Below are 22488 nucleotides of genomic sequence, written 5' to 3'. Positions count from 1 at the left end.
ACATGGACAAGATAGTCATGTTTTCATGTGCCTAGATATAGGCCCCATATTATTCAGGTTGTATGTTATTTTTTTCAAATGTACTGTATTCTCACGATATGAACGATGCTCTTCATGATGTCTTGGAGCTAAACATATTTTACTTAAAAGTGTATTTCCAAGGAGTCAGTTCACATGCTATAAACTCACCTGATTGGACGGATTTTAGTGATAGTTTAGTGAGGGGCTCAGTCCAGCTGTGATGTGCTGACTGGACATTGCCCAAAATTATGCCAAAATTACCTTTAATTAGTCTCTATCTGTATATAAACAGAGGAGAATTTGAATTCCTCGTTATAGGGTTAGGGTTAGACTCCTTTGATATAGTATATCCAATATGCACAACATACTTGGTTAATTTTATCATAATACAAGCATTTTTATGCTGATGTGTCTGTCACCCACCATCTGTGCAGTATTGTACACAGTAAACAGCAGTGTCAGTGGACAGGACTGGCCTCCACACCAACAGGACTCCACCTCCGTCCAGCTGGATCACATCAGGCCTGTTGGGACGGACCGAAAGTTCTGGAAAGCAAGAAGGACACACAGACACAGGTTTACAGCAAAATAAAGACAGAGGGATTTCAGGTCATTTTGGACAGGAAATATGTCACAGAAAGTAATTTGTTTTATACCTTTAGTCTTCTTGAACGCAGGTATTTTAAAGGAGGACAAGAGTTTGGAGGTCTTCTTTTTCGGGCTCTCAAGACCAGTGCTACGGCCCCTTTCAGGTGGGACGGGAGTGGATCCTTTTACTATTGGTCCTGTGACAAACAACATACAACCCCAAGAGGAGTGAACACTACACAGGATACAATAACTGTCAAAATGTACCATATTGCATTTACCATTGAATATGCGATCTCCAGTATGTCAGTAGATTTCCACAACTCTGAGTTTTAAAAAATTATAAACAACTGCTGATGAAGGTCATAACCCATGTCTGTTTTACACTTTTAATTTTAATCTTTATGTGGATGCTGGTCAGCAAAATTTCATGAGAAATGATAGTATAAAATGAAGATGACTTGCAATAGCTCACCTCCTGTATTCAGGTCCTCCTTACTAGAGGACTTGGTAAAAAGCTTTGTCAGGCTGGAGGCTGATGCTCTCATCCTCTTCCTCAGAGACATGGTGGGGGTGTCTGGCTTCATGATTTCTCCTAGCGTCGGTCCCAACTCTGCGTCCTCCAGCTGCGAGTAGGAATGGCCTGTCCAGGACTGCCTGCGGAAGATATTTAGTAGTCCCAGCTTGGGTGACTTTCCTGTGGGTGGTCTGACATCAAGGGCTGGAGCTGATGCGTGCCTCTGGAGGGCATGGCCTTCCCTCTTGTCCTTGGCTCTGGGAGGCCTCTCTGGGGCCTGGAGAGAAGAGAGGCTCGGACTGGGGCTGGGTCTCACTGGCAGGATTTTCTCCAGATGACCATTACTCCTTGTAGATAAGTTCGGGTTGGAGCGTGTGCGGTTCCGCGGTGGTGCCTGAGGAAAAGCGCCCCTCGATTCAGATTTCTGCTGGAGAGAACGAGGGGACGGTGAGATAAGAGGCTCCTCCTGGTCATCATATCCTTCTCTTGTCCCTGATCTGTATCTGGCTGTGGGATGACCATGACTCAGGTCCTCACAGGAGTCAAGTCTACTGGAAGACTCTGAGCCACCATGCTCCAAAATAAATGACTCAGCCAGAGAACCCTGAGAGCCAGTAAGGTTTTCCACCTCCCTCTGTTCCTGATCCAACATGGGGCTCCTTCTGTCTCCAGCGAGGAGGCTTGAGCCAACAGAAACTCCACCAAGTGTGCGATTCCCCTGTGTGGGCGCAACAGAGCCCCTTCTTCTGGTTGCCCATCCAGCACTTGGAGGGGCCAACAAGGTTTTGTCCACTATTTCATCTTTTGTAAAAGTATCCCTCAGACTCTGAGTGCCCTCTTCTTCACCTAGCTTGTTGCGCTTCGGTGAGCTGGGAGATGGTTGAGAATACCGATCAAGAGACCTGCTCCTTCTCTGAGGAGGCAAGTTGGAATGGGTGAGACCAACTCCACTGTCAAAGGAACATGACTTCTGAATGGCAGGCTGGACTGACCCCCGTCTCTGACTACGGTTGGCCTCTGTCTCGTCCTCCACATATTCAATGAGAGGCTCATTTAGACGTCCCGAGAGGCTTCTGCGGAGTGGCTTGCGACCTCTCTCTTGCTTTTTGGCCTGGAATTTGTCCCTCAGCGTCATGTGTCTGGCAGACATGGGTGACAGCTGCTGAGATGTGTTGTAGAAAGTGCTGCGAATGACGCTGCCACGGGGGATACGACCCCCCTCACTACCTGAACCCTCGTCTCCTTCAGAAAGGTAAAGGGATGGACTACTCTCCATGCTGAACCTACGCTCCCTTTGGGGTGTGTGTTGGCACGACACGTCTGAGGACCCTACTGAAAGCCTGCTTAGACTCCTCTCTAGTACACTCCTCCTTCCACTCATTTCCCCATCCTCTTCCTCCCCTAATGTTGATTCCCCTCCTTCCTCTGCATCTAGGTGGAGTTTGGCAAATGGCTCAGGGATCTGCGCTCTCTCCATTAGAGGGTCATAGTCCTCCTCTGTCTCCTCCTCCTCCTCTGTAGGGCTGCAGTGCTGGAAGAAGTCCCAAGAGTCAGCCTCATCGTACTCAGATGATGAGCCACTGCTCACAGATGTACTGCTGTGCTCCTGGGGCTCCCGGGGCACAGTGACCGCGGTCTCTCGGAGAGGGGCATCCAGTAGCTCAGGGATGGGCCTCAAGGTCAGCACTGAACCAATACAGGTCAAGGAGCGCTGCCGGGAAAGATGGGAGTTAAAGTCATCATGAGAGATTTAGTCAAAAAGTTTACTTATTAAAAATTCAAGTGACACTCTTATTTAGAGTGATGTACAGTGACTCCAACAGTAGAATCTATCCCTAGATCCCCAGCATTATGAGCAGCCAATAGCAGGGTCAGAAAGTCAAAGCCCCAGAACCAGCAAATATTAGGCAACAGGCTCCAGTGAAAGGTATAGTGCAAGGGAGGGTGACTTACCTGCCATTTCCTTCTTGAAATGAAGACTTTCAAACTCCTAATGTTGATTTCATCAGTGTCTTCTCCTGCAGTTTCATCCTGTCATTGATGAAGTGGGACAAGTTTATGATGAGCTGATGAACTCTTGAACCTAGAAAACCTTAATTAAAAGATCTGGAGTGGCATGCTGTATGTCATCTCACCTGGAACCATTCATGGCTTAAACACTCAAAGGCAGATGGTCGCTTCCTAAGCGGACAAAAAAACACAATTCCTCAAATTAGTTGCTATTAAAATGTGTATAGAAAAAAAGTAAGTACTTTTGTAGTTTAGTCAGAAAATGTTTGGCTGTAACTGATTTGTCGTATCACAATGGGTGTTTACCACACTTCTGCAAAAAGACCTATACACACAGGCATACTTATTGCTCTTGTCACATAATCATGGGATTTTTGTCCCTTTGCAAACAACTGACAGGTAAAAATTTTCTGGATTCACAATTTGGTGTGTTGATGGCTTAGTGATCGGTACTGTAAGAGTGATAATGGCACAAGTTGCTTACTCTGGATCTGGCTGCAGGACCATACGGAGGAAATCCTGGGCCTCAGAACTCCTGCACAGAACATCTGGGGTATCCCAGTTCAGGGTCCCCTCACCCACTCTCAGCAGCGTAGCACGATCCGTCTCACCCACAAATGGGCATCGGCACATCAGACTACACCAGACATGATGTATACAGTCAACAGAAACTTAATATTTATATCTGCTGCTTTTACATATCCTATTTTGAATTCTGAGGGTGTCTAAGTTTAAAAGCACAGTCATACCTACCATAAATAGGCCATAACACCCACAGACCTGAAATAAAGAACATACGTCATTTTTCTAATGTCCAAACAGGTCATTTTTGCATAATCGATGTAAATTATTCTTACTTTAACCTATTTGGAATAGCCCACCACTGAGTGTGGTATGCTAAATTCATAGTGTCAGGAATTTGCCAGTCGCAGAAGAATACACAGAATAGATATTATAATGAGTTATATACTTTTGTCACTTATTGCATAGTCATAAATGGAAAACCCTAGCTATTTGTTTATGTAAGGAAAACCACACAAAGTGTTTGCACACACACTCACCAAATATCAGTGGCTACAGTGACTGGCTCTTGGTGAACAATCTCAGGGGCAACAAACTCTGGTGTACCAACTTTGCTGTACTGGTGTCTGGATGTGTCTATTTCCTGGCAGAAGCCAAAGTCACAGATCTTGATTTCATCTCTGGGTGGGTACACCATCAGGATATTCTCAGGCTGCAGGGATTAAAGATGAACATGCCATTAAGACATACAAAAGAAAAAGTAGTGCCACTGTGAAGAAGTTTCAGAATTTTGAGAAGTCCCGTGATGTTACTTTGATGTCCAGATGCAGGATGTTCATGCTGTGAATGTGACCGACTCCCTCTAGGATTTGCTGGATATACAATTGAACCTGAAATGAAGATACAAGATATTTGTCAAGAGTTGTACATATTACAGTCGCATGACAAAAACTATTTTTGCAGAGGATATGTGTAAAATTGTACCTCTCTCTCCTTGACTGATCCCTTCAGCAGTAAATGGTCCAGAAGTCCATGAGAGCAGCAGCTAGGAACAAAGTTATGGAAATCTTAACTGAACACAGAGAGCTAAATACAATAAAAGTAAGTGCAGGAATATATCATGAGCATTTGGTGGGGAGGATACATTTCTGTGACCAAGACCAGAGTGCGTCTGGTGCAGAAGAAGTCCAGCAGGCAGGCCACTCTGGGGTGAGCCAGACGGGACAGTAAGTCCCTCTCCTGGAAGGCCCTGGTCCTCGTGCTGCTCCTCAGTGGTAGGAACTTAGCAGCAAAGACTTCACCTGTTCTTCTGTGGATCACACGCTTCACTACCCCAAAGGTACCCCTAAATCACAGAGGGATGGTAGAGTTCATATCAAGTCTAAGCAGAGGTAATGGCCAGCTTGGACTATGCCAAAGTGATTTATAGGTTCACCTTCCAATTTCCTCATGAACATCATAGACAGAGAATAATTTCCTTCTCTTGCCCAACTCCACCTCTCTCTCCTGAGACTCCAGTAACCCTACAGAGAAACATGACAAGAAATCATGTTTCATGTTTCATCATCATTCAATCTTGTTTTTTAAGTCTCAGTGTTACTGGTTAAGATATGTTGTTCAGAACTGAGAATGCTGTGTGTAACATTGAACAGGTATGGGCCAAAAGGAATGAATGACAATCTAGACATCAAGATATGAATATTTATGTTCAAGGTCCATTGATTGTGGACAATGTGTAGCCGTGCAAATTAATCAAATTAATGTCTTACCTTCTTCTACTGTCAGCTGGGCCTGACATGAAGCATGTCCGGAGTCATTGTAGGAAAAGCAGGTGTATATGCCACTGTCCTCACCCTCTGGACACAGTATGGTCACTGCACAGCGGGCACCATGCTGTATTATCTCCACATTCTCACTGGCAGAAAGTTCCTCCCCATCCTTCCATCATAGAAGAAAGAGTGATGTTTTTATGAGGATGGCGACTAGGCTTATCATGAAGTCTCTGCGCAGCTCTTACCTTGTACCACTGTATCTGTGGGGTGGGCCTTCCTGTGATGATGGCAGTGAAGGTAGCTGATTGGCCGGGCTCTACACACAGGTCCTCAGGGGGTACATGAATGGAGGGAGGAACTGGACAGGAAATTGGATCACTTAGTGACCATCTGAAGTATGACAACAGCCATGATCTTATGTTTAAGTGACAAGAGTACCATCTAGAATCTCCTGCATTGGCTCTGAGATGTAGAGCTCTTCCTCCTCTTCCTCTGGGTAGTACAGAGGCTCCTGGACCATCTGCCTCATGGATGTAGTGGCAGCAGCAGCTTCCTCAGGGATATATTCAGGTCTAGAGAGAAAAAATAAAATACACAGAAAGATCACTAAAAACTCTCACTATTTTATCAACCACTCATCTGCCAGTGACTTTTGGTATCTGGCAAAAGGGCTGTTAAACTGAAATCTTTACCAACATTGCACATAATTTAGTACTATTTTGGTGGTGTCAGTTTTACCTCATGCAACAATTATGGTGCTATCCCAAAATGTGTTGAACTCACTGTTCAGAGTATCCAGGGGTGAGAGGCATCTTAGCAATAGAGGTGGGGCTGATGTCCGTCTGTAACCATTTCTTCACAAGGGCAGTGGACCAACCCTCTGAATCCGCATCTAGAAAAACCAAAATGCCTCTCAGAGAGTGCAAAAGAGCAGAGACTTAAATATATCTCTTTTCGAATATAGTTAAAAGATATACTCTACCTTAATCTGTAATTTTATGCATTTATAAGCCTTGGGCTTCCTACCTCTCCAGCACATATGTTGGAGCACCTTCTTTTATACGCACATAAATTGTTTCTTTTAACTGCACATGTGTGAATAAAATCTAAATCTAAAATCTAAGTCTAAATCCAACACTGTCTAAATACTGTCCAAACTGTTTAAAAAAAAAAACAAGGAAAATTGAGAAAGTACGTTACCTTTACAAACCAGGGAAGGCAAAACAGCATTTCTTACCTCAAGACTTGAGGGGGCAACCCCACTAACCCACCACATCAACAGCACATGGGCCCATGCCCACTCCCACAGGGAGATGAAGGTGACACCTGCCCAGCACATGACCATCTCGTGTTGGAGTGAAGAGTTAGCTGGGCATGCGTTGGCAAGAGGAAAAAGGGGATCAATGTATGTGGAATGGTTATATGTTACCGTGGCGATGATGACTTACATGACAAGGCCCATGTGAGGAACGTCCGGCTTTGTGACTGGTAGAGGAAGGTAAGATGAAAAACAGGTAGGTTACAGGGAATGGATGGACTAAAATGGCCGGCTGGTGTCCAAAAGCCAAAGGAAAAACTATATATTATATGAATATGTGAGGCAACATTCATAGCACTAAGCTTATCAGAGGTGAAACGTATCTACACAGGGTGTCTACAGACATCAGAGAGTTACATTTAATGCTATTTAAAAACCTTTTGAAGATACATTTTAACTCAGACAGGTTTTTGGAAAAATCATCTTTTTGTTATTTTGTTAATGTAAAGTGCTATATATTCATCCTGTGCTGAGGTCAGCTGCCGGAATAAATCTAATCATGTTTGAAAAGTGAAAAAAATGGTTTCTTGTGTTCGTGTAATGTAAATTTCATTATTTGAGAGTAAATGCAAAGTGATATAACTTAAGCTAAAATTGGCCTTTTTCCAACAGGTTAAGTGTAGCATGTTAGTATAAAGGAAGTATTGATGTTTTGTAACATCCGAAATTTCATCAGATCAGTTTGACAAATTTTTACATTGAGAAATTAAAAGATGAATAAATGAAATTTGATAAAATGTTTATGTACAAATTAAGAGCTGATAAATTCTAACGTAAGACTATTTAATGACTTTTAAGGTAATATTTATCAAAATGAATTTAAGACATTTTAAGACTTTTAAGGACTTGCAGACACCCTGCTATAAGGTCTCTGTTTTCTCCTTCTGCATATCCTATATGAAAGTGAGAGTGATGAGTTAGTGGTGTCACAGGTGTAAAACTGTAACTGTAACTGAAAATTACCATAATTTATAATTATATACCATTAGTTACTGTCTTTAGAGAATATATAAATCACCGTTGTTAGTTATGGCACCTCATTGGTTGGACTGGCTTTTGGACCACCAAGATCAATTTAAAGGAGGAAAATGGCCTAGTCCTTTCCAATCCATCTCCTCTCTAAATTGGAAACATGATGAAAAATAGAAAAACATTCAATACAATAAATGTATCAATGTCTTTTCATAGATGTGGATGTTGGGAACTACAGTATGGTTTGTATGGTGAAGGGTGCACTAGTTGGAAATCCTGATGGTGAGTGTGTGTAAAATGGAAAACAGAGAAAGTGAGTAAAATCTTGAAATGAGATCAACTTGAAAGACCAAAGAATGGAAATGGTGGAGGTTGGAAATTGAGATGAATTGTTGTAATGTGTTGCATAGTGAACTGATGTGATATGAAGTGGAAAAGGGTGAAGTGAAGTGGACTGAAGTGACACTGAACAATGGCATGTGCTTCCTAATCCTTCTCAAAAGATGCTGAACTAACTTAGGGTGCATCCATAAGAAAAACATGTCATGGGTTTCCATCCTCCGAGGAACATATTTACCTTGAGCGACTGGAGCTGCCATACCTTTGGGAGACAAGTCCTGTGGTTGGTCATTCTCGATGTCAATCGATGGTACGTAGGCGGGGCACAGCCCTGCCTTGCACTTGACACAGCCCAACTCATTGGAAAGCTTAAACAGAAAACAAACATTTTCTGCTACAAATAGAGAATGGAAATATGCATCAGCTGAACAGTCTTTGCTGGAATACTTATCAAAAGACACTGAACTTCAGAGGATAAAAAGTAGCACATTCAAAAATAAAAGTGGTTGACATTTAACCTGAATTTTGTGTGTGTGCAAATATTTTTGGGACTTTTCTGATGCTGATGACCTTGATTTTCTCGATACATACATTACAGATTTTACAAACACGGGCCTCATACCTCACACTCGTACAGTCCAATATCTGCCTCTGTGGGACTGATTATTGTCAGAGACAGGATTCCACTGCGGGCGTCGTTCACTATGTGGTATTTCTGCTGCTCGGTCAGCTCTTTGCCATCTTTCAACCACCTGCCACACCCAAAAATAAACATGCTTGGCACACATAATGACGAAGGAAATTATGTTATAACTTCTTGCATGAAAGCGGCTCCATGTTCCATACCTGATTCGGGGCAAGGGAGTAGTGAGTGTGGAACAGGTGAACTGGATATCTTCACTCGCCATCAGGCAAGCGCTCTCCAGCCGACTCACAAATCTGGGTGGAGCTGGAGAGAGGAACAAATTTATTGTTATCTGTGCCGCCATACGTTGTAAAACCTTAGATCAGCAAAAGAGTATTCACCTCAAAATTTCTAGTATCGCTACTAGTGATAAGAGGGTACCACTTTACAATAAGACTGCCTTTATGAATAGGATATAATAATATATTATAGGAGTAACTGCTGTGGTAGTAGTAGGAGTAGTAATACCTGTCACAGTAAAAGTAATATTACAAGGTGTTTGTCTGTTCCAGCACTCGCATGTACAGCAAACACAATGACAGACAAGGCTGCGGAGTGACACACCGCTTTCCATCTGCAGACTCACCCTCCACCACGACCTTGGCCAGTGTGCTAGCATTGCCCATGCAGCTGGTGGCATAGCACACATACTGGCCAGAGTCTTCTGCCGTCAGGCCATCCAGAATGAGACTGCAGGTGCCTGTCCGATCTGCCGTGATGATGTGGTGCGGGTCGTCCTCCAAAGGAAGACCATCTAGGAAGTGGACATCATATTCTAATCATCAAAGCATGGTTACAAATAAACTCAAACCTACAGAAAGGAATGTAACTGTGTGAATGTGAAGCAGGATGTTGCAAAAAAGAGCATGCAAAATTTCCCTGGGCAAATGAAGGTGTCATGGAATAATAGTAGTTCATTACAAAAACACTGCCCTGGAACTTGTCAATATACACTATGTCTTTTTTTTTTTTTTTTTTTTTTTTTACCTTTGAGCCAGGTGACCACTGGTTTAGGAGAGCCGGTGACCCTGCAGGTCAGTTTGATTGTCTCTCCAGTCTTTGTGGTGTAGTCAGACAGAAGTAACTCAAACACTGGTGGGCCTGTTGAAACGCACACAGATATCACAGACAAAGCATGTGGTGAAAATGTTAAACACACTCCAAAACACTCTGACTCTGAATAACTGTGTATTTTCCTCTTTGCTAATGCCGGGATATAGCTATAAAAGACTTACTGTTGGTGGACAGGCTTGAACGTTGCTGAAGCTCTCTCAGGTCCTTGAGCCAGGAGAGTTTAACCAGGGTGGAGCGGCCCTGCAGTGTGTACCTCCTCACTGAGCCCCTGTGCTCATGCCACAAGCCCCAGGACTTTTCATCTCCACCCACAGTCTCCTTCACCTCCACATCATTCAGCTGTAGAGCACACAAGCAGAGAGCAAAAGCGAGCATGAGACAGAGGGAGTGATGCTGGTCAAGGAGAGAAATAAAAACAAGCAGCCAGTGAGCACAGGCATTACCTTCATTTTGTTCTTGAAGGTGTAGGTGTCAGTGCTCATGCCAGGGTCTCTTTTCAACTTGCACAGTATGATACACTCCTTGAAGAGAAACACCTGTCTCTGATGCCCTCTAGAGGCCGTCTTAATGTCTGGCGATTCCTCCCATACTGTGAAGACACCCTGGAAGGGCAAAGACAACCAGTCATAATGACACGTAGAGTGCTCATTCAGCGTGTTGCAGCATGTTTTATTTTCATAAAATCACACATTTACAAGTGGAGAGAATGATTAAACACCTCAACTATGAAATGAAGGAAAAGCAGTGATGATATATTCTTTATTTTATGGGTGTATATTGTCATGCTTTGATGATAACCCTTCAAACTTTGAGTGTATTTTTAGAGAGGCATACTGTGTTGAATCAACATTATGGAATTAAATCATCAGCTGGAATGGACAAGAGATTTGCTCTGCGGGTGTGGAAAAACCAGAGATTTCACCGAGCTACTTAGCACCAAAAATGTCATGTCAGAGAAGCCATCAGCAGGTGCTTTTAAGGTTGGGTACAATAAGGATGATTTAGACACCAAAGAATGTCCAAGGCACTCTCTTATAAGCCATTTTATACTGGCAATTTCTCCAGATGGAGAGGTCAGTGTACGGTAACTTTGTGCTAAAAAGACATTTTGCAGTGCAGATTTTTTTTTTTTATTGCAAATTATACTTAAACCCGAAATATAAAATAAAAAAAAATGTTTGCTGTCACAAAAAATTCCAAAAACCTGTTTAAATCTTCACCCTATGAATATTTTCACCATTTATTATGACAAAAACAGTTATGACAAGGGACTATTTTGGAGTGAAATATTGTGCGTGTGTGTGTAATGGTTTGCAGGACCCAGCACCTAAACTGAATGTGAAGATTCATCAGTCCCTTTTATTCACCTGTCGGATGGGCTCCCCGAGGGCGGTGAGGGGTGCTGGGTAGTTTTCTATGAGGGAGACTTGGTGCATGTTGTCAGACCTCCACGGTAAACAGGACACCACGGAGAAGGCATCCTCCAACAGACAGCAGCTCTGGCCACTCTTGGCTTTGTTCTTGATTAACTCCTGCCAATGACATTCAATCAAGACATCTTTCCTAGACTGTCAACATTACAAGTACCGTGTTGTTAGTGAGAAGTACTAAGCAATAACAGATGGTGCAACTATTCCTGCTTCTCCAGAATATTCCTGTGTGATGGAGAACTGCAAGGGAAACAGCTCTTAAAAATTGTTACAAAACACATCACAGCTTATCCATGCTCTCCTATTACTAACCACTTTCACACATATTCATTACAATACAATCATATTTGCAAAACATGTCAGCTGACCTTGAGTAATGCATTGTAGGTCTGAATCCTCTCTACTGGTCTCTGGAGGAAAGTGAGAACATCCATGACTTCAGCCTCAGGGTTGCCAGTATCGATGGATTCCTGAAGTGTGAAGAGCAATAAATCAAACAAATACATTAGATCATGGTGATTATCCTGCTACTCAATACCTTAATTTCCCTAATGTTTATAGTATTTTGAATCCCAAGATTTTTTTGAATACTTTGAAATACTGTTGGATAGCCTTGTCGGTGACGCAGGCCTCTGCTTGTGTTTGTCCCACCATGTAGTGAAGATACTTCTCAAAGTCTTCAGTGTGTTTGATAAGATGCATGGCCACGTCATCGTCTGTAGCACACTCACTCAGACTAGGCAGGATGCAACTGGGAAGACAGTGATACAATAATTAAGATCAGCAGTAGATTCAGTTTTATAATATACAATGAGACTTGTAAACCATGGCAAGACTTAATATGCACACTTCACACAAAGGGTGTAAAACAAAAATGTAAGAAGATTGCAAAAATCTCCCTAATGTGTGTATGCTCAACATTATCTTGCTGCTTAAAGATGACATACCACAGCTGGGTAGGAAAAATAAATCCATTCATCCTATCAGAGCAGAATTTTGAGTGTTGATGAACTGATGTGTACTGATGATTTTATATATACACTCCTGATCAAAATTTTAAGACCAGTTGAGAAATTGCAAGAATTTACATTTTGCACTGTAGGATCTTAAGAAGGTTCTAAGTAGAGCTTCAAAATGCAAAAAGAAGAAATGGGAGTGAGACAAAAAAAATTGAGTAAAAAAAAAAATTTATTGCAAACGACCATTGTGTGTGTGTGTGTGTATATATATATATATATATATATATATAAATATATATATGTAATATTTATTTTACAATATATTGAAATTACCTAATCTTTTATAAGGATATACACATTTGCACTGAGTATTTTTTTTATATTTTATGTTAAGTTATTTTTTGAGTATTATTTTAAGATGTTAAAGTTTTTTTTTTGTTTAGCAAATTTGTGCTGTGTAGTTTACACATCTGGTGGTAAAATGTATACATTATTATGTTTAGTTCATGTGAGAAGTGATTATAACAAGTGCATAGAAGGAAATGCCATTATGTGCCAGAACTGACCAAATCAATCCATAACAAAAACATATTCACTTGTAGTGATTCAACTTAAGTCAGAATCTGCAGTTTAATAAAAGTGCAATTTGAGATGGATCATACTTAAACTTAGCATGTCCGATCAGTCACTTGCATGTCATTTTGTGAGACACACCATGAACCATTAGCTGACTCTGATTCATATTCAGAGAAATGGTCAATGAGTAATCAGATAAAGGAAATCAAACCTGTGATCTCTGTGTTACCATCATGTGATGGGTTTCAGCCACCCTGACACCATCACATGATGGTAGACACTGTAGAAGACAGGTCAGATTACAACTTCATAACCAAATTCAGGCCTGTGTCCATGCATTACCTCTCATGTAGATCCACGATGTCCTTGATGTTCCTGAAAATAGTCTCTTTCTGGTTGAGGATATTAATGGGGATATGGTGGCTAGTCTCCAGATGATGCAAAAGGTGAGAGGTGAACATCCTCATTTCCTTTACAAACTCCTGTTCCCCAGCGATCAGACCTTGGATCAGCTGACTAAAGTTGGAAAGAATTTCATTCATACTGGATATGATGTAGCAGGATTTTTTTTTTTTTTTTTTTTTTTTTGAGTTAAACAACTTGTAACAAAAACAAACAAACATGAGTAAACATGTAAACAAAAATTCAAATAATTCAGCTGTGCTAAGGGAGAAGTGAAACAGTCAACCAAATAATAGAAATAACAAAGGAATAGATATAAATGCAATTTGGAGCATTGTTGTGTGAGAACACAGGTTTGAGGGTGTGTTGGGGTTCCAGGTATCATACTTACACAATTTAATACTCTATCTAGAGTGTGAAAATGAGTTGCCTCTAAACCATTAATGTCCAGTGTTTTTTAACGATGTTTGTAATGGTAGAATGACTGACCTGAGAGTCCTCCTGTACTCCTCTCCTGTAGACCCTATTCCATCAAGCTCCTCTTGAGCTGCTCTCACTGGTGGGAAGGTCTCCTGGTCAACAACAGTCATACATGTCTTATCAACATTACTTTTCATTACTGATGAATCTAGATCACTTAATATGTCTGTGTGGACAGCTTCAAAGTACTCAATATTGGGGTAAACATCTCAACTTTTTATTTATACATCCTACCTTTCTCTTCTTTTCCAGGTATGCTGGACAGACCCATCCCTGTCGTGCAGGGTAGGTTTTGGTGGGCTTGGTCCTTATCAACCATTTGTCAGGATGGACAGAGTCCAGGACCTCTACAAACTGACCCTCCTTCAGAACAAAACTGTCCTTACTTCCACTGTTAGGAGAGCAGTCAGCCCTCGCCACATACATTTCAAATGTCTGAGGGAATAAAAACAGTCAATAGCAAATTATTTAAAGTGTACCCAACTAAAATCAGACATGTATTGACATAACACTGTCATAATGGAAATCACATTTATTAAATTAGCATAGAACAGGTCCACTAATATGAATGTGCATATACATATATAAACACAAACAAAAATAAATTAGAATTGTACCTCTCCTCTGTCCTCTTCTCCATCTGATTCTGATGCAGAGGCAGTGCCAGTTAAAGGTGTGTGGGCACGATGGTGCTTTGGAGATGGTACCCTCATTCTAGTTTCAGCCCCTGGAAAATATGGAAGAGGACAGTTATACCAGTTATGAAATTGAAATGAAGCAGAAAAGAGCTGATGAAGTAGAAGAGAACTTTAATTGATTACAACTTAATCACAATGAAAAAGTAGTATCCTGACCTTTAACCTTCAAAAGTTTCTTAGGTGGTTGTGGGGCAGCTATCTGTTCTTTATCGTCCTTTGGTGGCACTTGGTCCTCAGGTTTTGAAATTTCCCTGTGACAATATTAATGAATATTTTGGGTATGCTGTATTAGAACACAAAACAAAATCAGCATTTATGGTCAAATCAATAAGACAAATCATTCCAATAATATCTGACCTGGGTAATTTTGAGCTGATCTCAACAGGTTCCATATCTGGGGCTGTTTCATAGTCAGAAGGACTCGACACTGTTGAAATCAGGTGTTTGATCATGAAAAATGATTGCAAAAGCAAATGAAATCCCTTAGTGTTGTGATTAATCTGGTGCATGTAACATGATACTTACTGGAGCTGGCAGCTATGAGTGAGGATCTCCTCTCTTGCAGACTCATCTGAGTATCCTGCTCTGTCAGGTTGTAGGCTTCCCACAGAGACACACTCACACTTTCCACATAGCCCTTGGTCTCATTCCCTGATGCAGGTATCTGGACCTGAGTCTGGGGCAGAATGTGAGCCTGAGGCTGTGTATTGGCCTCAACTTCAGGCTTTGGTGGGGCTGGCTGCAGGGGGGTTATGGCTGCAAGGGGTGGGTGCACCGGCCTCTGGGCTGTTGAAGTAGGTGGCTGAGACTCCATCACTACTACATTTCCATTGTAGGAGGTCACACCAAACTTATTGATCACCTCACATGTATAGATACCACTGTCGTTCGTGGTCAGGTCAGTGACCACAAGTGTGCACACACCATTCTCTGTGGTCTCAATACGTCGTCGCTTGTCACCAGTTATTTGCTGGCCATCTTTCAGCCAGCGCACTGTGCTTGGTTTCCCCTCCACAATACACTCTAGAGTGACTGTACCGCGAAGATAAGCATGCTGATTCTTAAACACCTCCCTGAAGACAGGTCGCATGTCTTTGCGAGTTTTGTAACCTTTGAAGGCAGCCTGGATTTTAATGGCAGCCTCTTGCATCTCTGGTTCATCTTCATTACTGATGCCTATCTCTGGTGCAACTTCCTTGGATGGCTGTAGCTTCTGGAGTGCAAAAGGTGGAGGAAGAATGGAGGGTGGTGGGCCACAGGGCTGAAATTTGCTGTGGTTCACCTCAGTCAGAGCATCTGAGAAGGTGTCATCCTCAGAGATGTAGCAAAGAGGAACATCTTCTGTCACTTTTGGTTGCTCATTCTCCTTCCCCATTTGCTTAACTGACTGTTTCTGGTCCGTTTGAGGTTCTTTTCTCAATGGTTTTACTGGCTGTTTGACTGATTGTATGTTCTCGGCATCCTTCTCAATAGCCTTCAGTGGTGGTTTCATTTCCTCAGCTATCTCAGCATCCTTTCTTTCTGGCTGTTTCCTCTCAATCTTTGGTTTCTCTTCAAGTTCCTTCTCTACAGTCCTCACTGACACTTTCATTGGTTGATCAGTCTTTTTAACCATAGATTTTGACAGCTGTTTTTCTTCTTGATCTGTCTCACTGTCCCTTGATAAACGTTTCTCCATTGCCCCCTTTGCCCTGCCTTTGGTCCTCATGGGTGGCTTTGGTGGTGCAAATTCAGCCTCTTTTTCTGATGGTTTCTCTGGTTGTTCCACAGACTGTTTGTCCGACAGATCTATTGAAGACACTGGTTTCAACAACTTTTTCTCCTTCTCTTTCTCTATGGACATTTGCTGCCGTTTCACATGCTCTTTCTGGTCTTCTTTAGTATCATTTACCACTGTTGTCAATGACTGTTTGTCCTCAGTTTCCTGTAAGATAAACTTCAGTGATTGCTTTCCTTCTGTTACCTTCCCTTTAGTTCTTATGGGTGGTTTCAAAGGTTCCTCTTTTGTTGTGTCTACTTCAGTGTCCTTTACTGCAGATTTCACTTCTTGTTCCTTCGTTGTTTCTTTCTTTACAGACCTCACCTGTGATCTCATGGGCTGTTCCATTTGTTCAATCTCTCTATCAGTTTCTCTATCATTCCACCGGAGTGTTTTTGGTTCTTTCGCCTTCTTATCAACTTCACTTGTTTTCTCCAAAGGCCTTGTTGGTTGTTTTGTTTTCTGGTCAGTCTTCTGGTCAACTTCAATGTCCTTCTCCAGGTAACTTGGCTGTTTCCGCTTTGGTTCAAATGCAGTCTGCTCCAGAAGCCTTTCTGACTGATCTACCTTCTGGTCAACTTCAAGTGATTGCTCAGAATACCTTACTTGCTGTCTCACCCTCTGGTCAACTTCACTCTTCTTTTCCGGAGGCACAGCTGTCTGGTTGACCTTCCAGTCAACTTCATTCTCCTTCTCCAGTGATCCTGCATCATTCCGCTCTCTCCTTTCTTGCTGATTCACTTTCATTGAAAGTTTAATGTCTTCCTCCATAGACCTGGCTGGATGGATACCCCTTTTGTCTTCATTAATCTCATTCAGCATTGCTGTGATTGGTTGTTTTGACTCAAACTTGGTGTCTAGGTCTTCATCTAATGCTGCAGTAGAAGTTTGTGTCTCACCCTGTTTCTTTGGCTCTGGAGGAGCAAGTTGGGGCTCTGGGAGGCCAGGCTTGTCCCTCTCTTGAGCAGCAGTGGGTTTAGCAAGAGTACCTTTTGCTCGAGGCAATATCTTAGGAGGCTCTGTCTTGGGTGGGACAGGTTCTAGTGCTAGGCAAGAGAATGAAATATATTATTTTGTGGGCACGTGATTTATTAAGAGTTGGAAGTTGTACAGAAAAAGAAGTGTCAGTTAAAGCTACAATAAGCAGTATTACTTTTCTACAGTAAAATGACCACCATACTTTTTATAGCCACCCTGTTGTTTTCTCTGTTGTAATTTCTGTATCAGCCCAAATAAGTTCCTCCTCTGCCCCCAACTTTACTCCCTTGCCGCTTCAACCTCTTTCAAAGCAACTCTGGAACCACACACTATGCAGAAAAATGTCTGCAGAATGTCACTGTAATCAGCAATGCGGCAACAGAAAAAGGTCATTCAAAGCTACTTGCCTTGCAGCTGAATGTCTGCAGCTACACCTCATTTCTATCCCAAAAACATATTCTTTGCCTTAACTTTTGGCTTTGTTCAAGCCGATCTGCTATGAACCTAGAAGCAGGAATGACTGTTTGTTTACAAATATAGTTTGAGCTTCCAACATCCTCTAGTGGTCAGAAATAACTTAATGCAGCTTTAAGTTTGAATATCATGTTGTCTCAAAGTTTGCCAAACATATATCAAGATGTACCTTTCACGGACACAGTTGCAGTGGTCTCTGCACTTCCTGCTTGACATGAATAGCTGCCACTGTCTTCAGGTTTGAGCTCCTTGATGAGGAGCTGGAAAAGGCAGCCATCCTGCTTCATCTCATACTTCCTAATGGCTCTCAGTGGCAGCCTGTTCTTCTTCCATTGTACTGGCACCCCAGGCTTAGACAGTTTACAGCAAAGGGAGGCAGTACCTCCCTCTTCAACCTCCACACTCTTCAACTCCTCCTTGAAGAACAGTGGGGTCTCTAGGAAAATAGGCACAGATAGATACATAATTTTAATATAAAGGAAATAGTGTTTGTGAATTTATCAGACCATGACAAAGTGCTTTTTGTGAATGTGTATGGGTTTTTCTTAGCTAACACACACACTGAATGGGTGGGTCTGCCATACAGGATGAGACATTGAGTACCAGAAAGTTCCAACAATCACAGGAAGTTATGTGAAGGTTAATTGGTTACCTTGTGTGATTGACTGCAGTACTGACACTCTGAGTTGTTCTGATTCAATCAAATTTACCCAACACATACCCAGATGTACACACCTTTCACTGACACAGTTGCACTGGTTGTTGTATTTCCTGCTTGACATGAGTAGCTGCCACTGTCTTCAGGTTTGAGCTCCTTGATAAGGAGCTGGAGCAGGCAACCATCCTGTTTGATCTCATACTTTCTATTGGATCTCAGAGGCAGCCTGTTCTTTTTCCACTGCACTGATACCTCAGGCTTGGACAGTTTACAGCAAAGGGAGGCTGTACCTCCCTCTTCAACCTCCACACTCTGCAATTCTTCCTTGAAGAATGCATGGAGCTCTGAGAAACATGGATGGGAAGGGACAAATCCATCGTATAATGTGTTTGAGGAATGTGTGCCAAATAAGATTAGGAAATAACTTCTTATGGTTTGGTTTAACCTACTAATTTGCTCGATGGATGAGACAATCACAGAAAGTATTTGAAAATTACTTCAGTATATATTTCTGTGATTGAAAGTTTGGTAATAATAGTCCTGATGCACCTAAATTTGAAATGCATGTATCTATATGCACACACCTTTCACTGACATAGTTGCAGTGGTCTCTGCTCCACCGGCTTGACATGAGTAGCTGCCACTGTCTTCAGGTTTGAGCTCCTTGATGAGGAGCTGGAAAAGGCAGCCATCCTGCTTCATCTCATACTTCCTGCTGGCTCTCAGTGGCAGCCTGTTCTTCTTCCATTGTACCGACACACCAGGCTTAGACAGCTTACAATACAGGGAGGCAGTACCTCCCTCTTCAGCCTCCACATTCTGCATCTCTTCCTTGAAGTATGGTGGCGGCTCTTTGACAAAATCGGTTTGGAAGGACAGAATTATACATGTTTAATGTTTGACATCTCACTAGTAAATGACGAAATAGTATAAACCAGAAAATGACTAAATAGATCCTGTCAAGCTTGCCATGCATATATCCAAATACACGCACCTTTCACTGCCACAGTTGCAGTGGTAGTTGTACTTCCTGCTTGACATGAGTAGCTGCCACTGTCCTCAAGGTTAAGCTCCTTGATGAGGAGCTGGAGCAGGCAGCCATCCTGCTTCATCTCATACTTCCTGCTGGCTCTCAACGGCAGCCTGTTCTTCTTCCATTGTACCGACACCCCAGGCTTAGACAGCTCACAGTACAGGGTGGCTGTACCTCCCTCTTCAGCCTCCACACTCTTCAACTCTTCCTTGAAGAATGGAGGGAGCTCTGGGGAAGATGGGTGGGGGGGCAGAGTACGATTTCTTTAGTGTAACTGGAACCGTGTTTGAGATATTACCAGATGTAAGCCAAATATGACTTGGAAGTAATGACTGCAGTTTCTTTTTAACTTATTCATATGCAGAATAACTTATTCATATCTTTTTAACTTATTCATAGGTAGAATTTGCTAAAATGGACAATACCATGAGTTCCATGAAGTCAAGAAAATCACAGAAAGTAAATGTGGAAAGTTAATGTGGTGTCCCTTGTGTGATGGACCACTTGCCAATGCTCTTTGAATTGTCTATCTGAATATGCCATGCATGTATCCAAACTCACACACCTTTCAGTAGCACAGTTGCAATGGTCTTTCAGTACTTCAGTACTCAGAATACTCTTTGCTATGCATGTATCCAAATGCACTCACCTTTCACTGACACATTTGCAGTGGTCTCTGCACTTCCAGCTTGACATGAGTAGCTGCCTCTGTCTTCAGGTTTGAGCTCCTTGATGAGGAGCTGGAGCAGGCAGCCATCCTGTCTCATCTCATACTTTTTGCTGGCTCTCAGTGGCAGCCTGTTCTTCCTCCACTGTACCGTCACCCCAGGCTTGGACAGTTTACAGCAAAGGGAGGCTGTACCTCCCTCCTCTGCTTCCACACTCCTCAATTCATCCTTGAAAAAGGGTGGGGGCTCTAGGAAAATGGGTGCAGAAGGACAGGATTATGCATCTTTAATAGTGTTTGTGACATTATCAGATCAGGACAAAGATCTATATTTACTTATTGTTTGTTTCAAATGGTAAAACGGATAACACAGTGAGTGTGAGAAAGTTCAGACAATCACAGGAAAGTACTCACCAGCACCAATTAAATTGTCTCATACAATCAACTTATTATGCAAGTATCCAAATCCCACCTTTCACTGATACAGTTGCAGTGGTCTCTGCACTTCCTGCTTGACATGAGTAGCTGCCACTGTCTTCAGGTTTGAGCTCCTTGATGAGGAGCTGGAGAAGGCAGCCATCCTGCTTCATCTCATACTTCCTACTGGCTCTCAGCGGCAGCTTGTTTTTCCTCCATTGTATGGGCACCCCGAGTTTAGAGAGCTCACAGTACAGGGAAGCTGTACCTCCCTCTTCAGCCTCCACACTCTGCAACTCCTCCTGGAAGAATGGAGGAAGCTCTGCGAGAGATGGGATAGGAAAAACAGAATTGGAAGTCTTTGCTGTAGTGTAATAGGATCCTCAAATGCTTAAAAGCTAGGTGATTCATATCTACATCCTGTTCATTAGTGTCCATTAGAATGAAAACTGTCAGTGTCTAACATCAGTGCATTTTTTAAAGCAACAGAATATTTTTTTTTACCTGTTACAGTAAGTTTGGCACTGCTCTGCACATCTCCTGTATCACAGTAATATATACCAGTGTCAAGAGGCTCTGCATCTTGGATAAGCAGGAGGTTGATTTTTCCCTCCTTGCGTAATTCATATTTAGCACAATTTAGGAGAGGTACATGGTTGCGTCTCCAGGTAACAGGGGTGGTGAAGTCAGAGGTGATGCAGGACAAGGTGGCTGTCTCCCCTTCCATGATCACAACGTCCTGAGGCTTCTCCTCAAATAAAACTAGGATTTGCATCACATGCCACATTGGAATACAAAATGGTTATTCTCCAGTTTTAACACATGATTCTAATCATTTGAATTTAAATGTCACGCTACAGCAGAGACAACTAATGACAGAGTTGCTAAAATACAATGCAATAAATGATCAAAACCTTTGCACCCTCTGTCTCTCATGGTTCTCCTCACCTTTAGGTTTGGGCAGTACTAGCAGACGTGCAGAGGTCCTTTCCTCCCCGACCACAAATGCAACGGTGCCCGTCTCCTCAGGCGTTGTCATGGTGAGGACCAGGCGGTGCTGGCGACCCTGGCACGTCATCTGGTTCATCTCGTTCTTTTGCAGCGGACTGGAGCCCAGCCACCAGACGCCCTCGCTCACATCTGCATGGCTCAGCTCACATACAAACACCGCGTCCTCACCCGCCGTAACGGTCATGTCCTGCAGCTCTGTTATAATCCGCACGCGCTCTGTGGAGGAAGAGGGAGCTAGATACAGCTGGCTTTTTAGAGAGTGCAAACTGATATATTGCAAGAAACAGCTAATTTGGTGAGAAGAGTCCGTTGGTTCAATTCAGTGCAAATTGGCCACCGTACAAAGTTAACTGTACAAAGATTGTTTGCACTCAGTAACTCAGGGCAATAGATAATAGAAAAGGCAGTAGCTATGGTATTAAAGTATCCACCTACCCCTAACAATCAGCTTGGCAGTGCTCTTTTTGCCTCTGGTGACACAACAGTATTCTCCAGCATCCTCCAGACACAATTTCTTAATCTCCAGGGTGTGTGAAGGGCCTCTCTTCTTAACAATGTAACGTCCTCCCTCTTCCACCAGGCTGTTGTCCTTCTTCCAGGTGACAGGGACATTAGCACTTGAGATTTCACAGGACAGCAGCATTGATTTCCCCTCCATCAGCACCTGGTTCTCCAGCTCCTTTTCAAAGAACACTGATGCTGCCGCTGGCAAAGAGGATGAGGGAGACATGATGTTAGCAATGATGACATGAAACGCCACTTAAGGCAGTAATGGAAAATCATACCAACAGCATTATGATGTGCTTATTTAGGAAGAAAACATATACTTCAGCTAAGAGGTATACTTAAAGACTGTTGCATCAATACAATACTTTTAACAACCACCAGGTTTAGGGATTGTTATGGAACATAATTTATATTTTTTGATTGTTTTCTACCTTTATTTAACCAGGTAAGAACAAATTAGTATTTACAATGATGTCAGCAAAAGGCCTCTAAATGGAGTAGCATGGGCATTTTGTTGCACGGACACACACAACAGACTTGGCAACATGGACACCAATAAAAAAGGCATGATAACACCACATGGCAGCACCAATAGAAAAGTCCCAACGTTATAAAAAGTCA

General features: G+C 42.5%; 1 protein-coding gene across 1 annotated transcript in view; it reads right to left on the bottom strand.

The window, feature by feature from the left end:
• The window catches only part of obscna (obscurin, cytoskeletal calmodulin and titin-interacting RhoGEF a), a 48403-nt gene that overhangs the window by 5809 nt on the left and 20106 nt on the right, over positions 1-22488 (bottom strand). The window contains exons 28-68 of the mRNA XM_030050473.1: positions 21796-22065; positions 21298-21576; positions 20854-21111; positions 20405-20671; positions 19915-20181; positions 19227-19493; positions 18817-19083; positions 17744-18010; positions 14889-17168; positions 14721-14790; positions 14520-14614; positions 14283-14392; positions 13900-14100; positions 13675-13757; positions 13126-13299; positions 11840-11999; positions 11617-11718; positions 11186-11350; positions 10262-10420; positions 9980-10157; positions 9732-9845; positions 9331-9498; positions 8906-9008; positions 8682-8811; positions 8322-8427; positions 6214-6322; positions 5869-6002; positions 5676-5788; positions 5428-5596; positions 5094-5181; positions 4803-5003; positions 4643-4703; positions 4471-4548; positions 4198-4370; positions 3890-3916; positions 3621-3773; positions 3262-3307; positions 3080-3157; positions 1085-2837; positions 678-806; positions 445-567 (exon numbers count right to left, since the gene is read on the bottom strand). Coding sequence (XP_029906333.1) covers positions 445-567; positions 678-806; positions 1085-2837; positions 3080-3157; positions 3262-3307; positions 3621-3773; positions 3890-3916; positions 4198-4370; positions 4471-4548; positions 4643-4703; positions 4803-5003; positions 5094-5181; positions 5428-5596; positions 5676-5788; positions 5869-6002; positions 6214-6322; positions 8322-8427; positions 8682-8811; positions 8906-9008; positions 9331-9498; positions 9732-9845; positions 9980-10157; positions 10262-10420; positions 11186-11350; positions 11617-11718; positions 11840-11999; positions 13126-13299; positions 13675-13757; positions 13900-14100; positions 14283-14392; positions 14520-14614; positions 14721-14790; positions 14889-17168; positions 17744-18010; positions 18817-19083; positions 19227-19493; positions 19915-20181; positions 20405-20671; positions 20854-21111; positions 21298-21576; positions 21796-22065 — 9975 coding nt within the window. The remainder of the gene's footprint in view (positions 1-444; positions 568-677; positions 807-1084; positions 2838-3079; positions 3158-3261; positions 3308-3620; positions 3774-3889; positions 3917-4197; positions 4371-4470; positions 4549-4642; positions 4704-4802; positions 5004-5093; positions 5182-5427; positions 5597-5675; positions 5789-5868; positions 6003-6213; positions 6323-8321; positions 8428-8681; positions 8812-8905; positions 9009-9330; positions 9499-9731; positions 9846-9979; positions 10158-10261; positions 10421-11185; positions 11351-11616; positions 11719-11839; positions 12000-13125; positions 13300-13674; positions 13758-13899; positions 14101-14282; positions 14393-14519; positions 14615-14720; positions 14791-14888; positions 17169-17743; positions 18011-18816; positions 19084-19226; positions 19494-19914; positions 20182-20404; positions 20672-20853; positions 21112-21297; positions 21577-21795; positions 22066-22488) is intronic.

This window comes from Myripristis murdjan, chromosome 4, assembly GCF_902150065.1.
Source record: "Myripristis murdjan chromosome 4, fMyrMur1.1, whole genome shotgun sequence".
Lineage (NCBI taxonomy): Eukaryota > Metazoa > Chordata > Actinopteri > Holocentriformes > Holocentridae > Myripristis > Myripristis murdjan.
The sequence above is the reverse complement of the archived record's forward strand: the minus strand, read 5'-3'. Positions and strand labels throughout refer to the sequence as shown.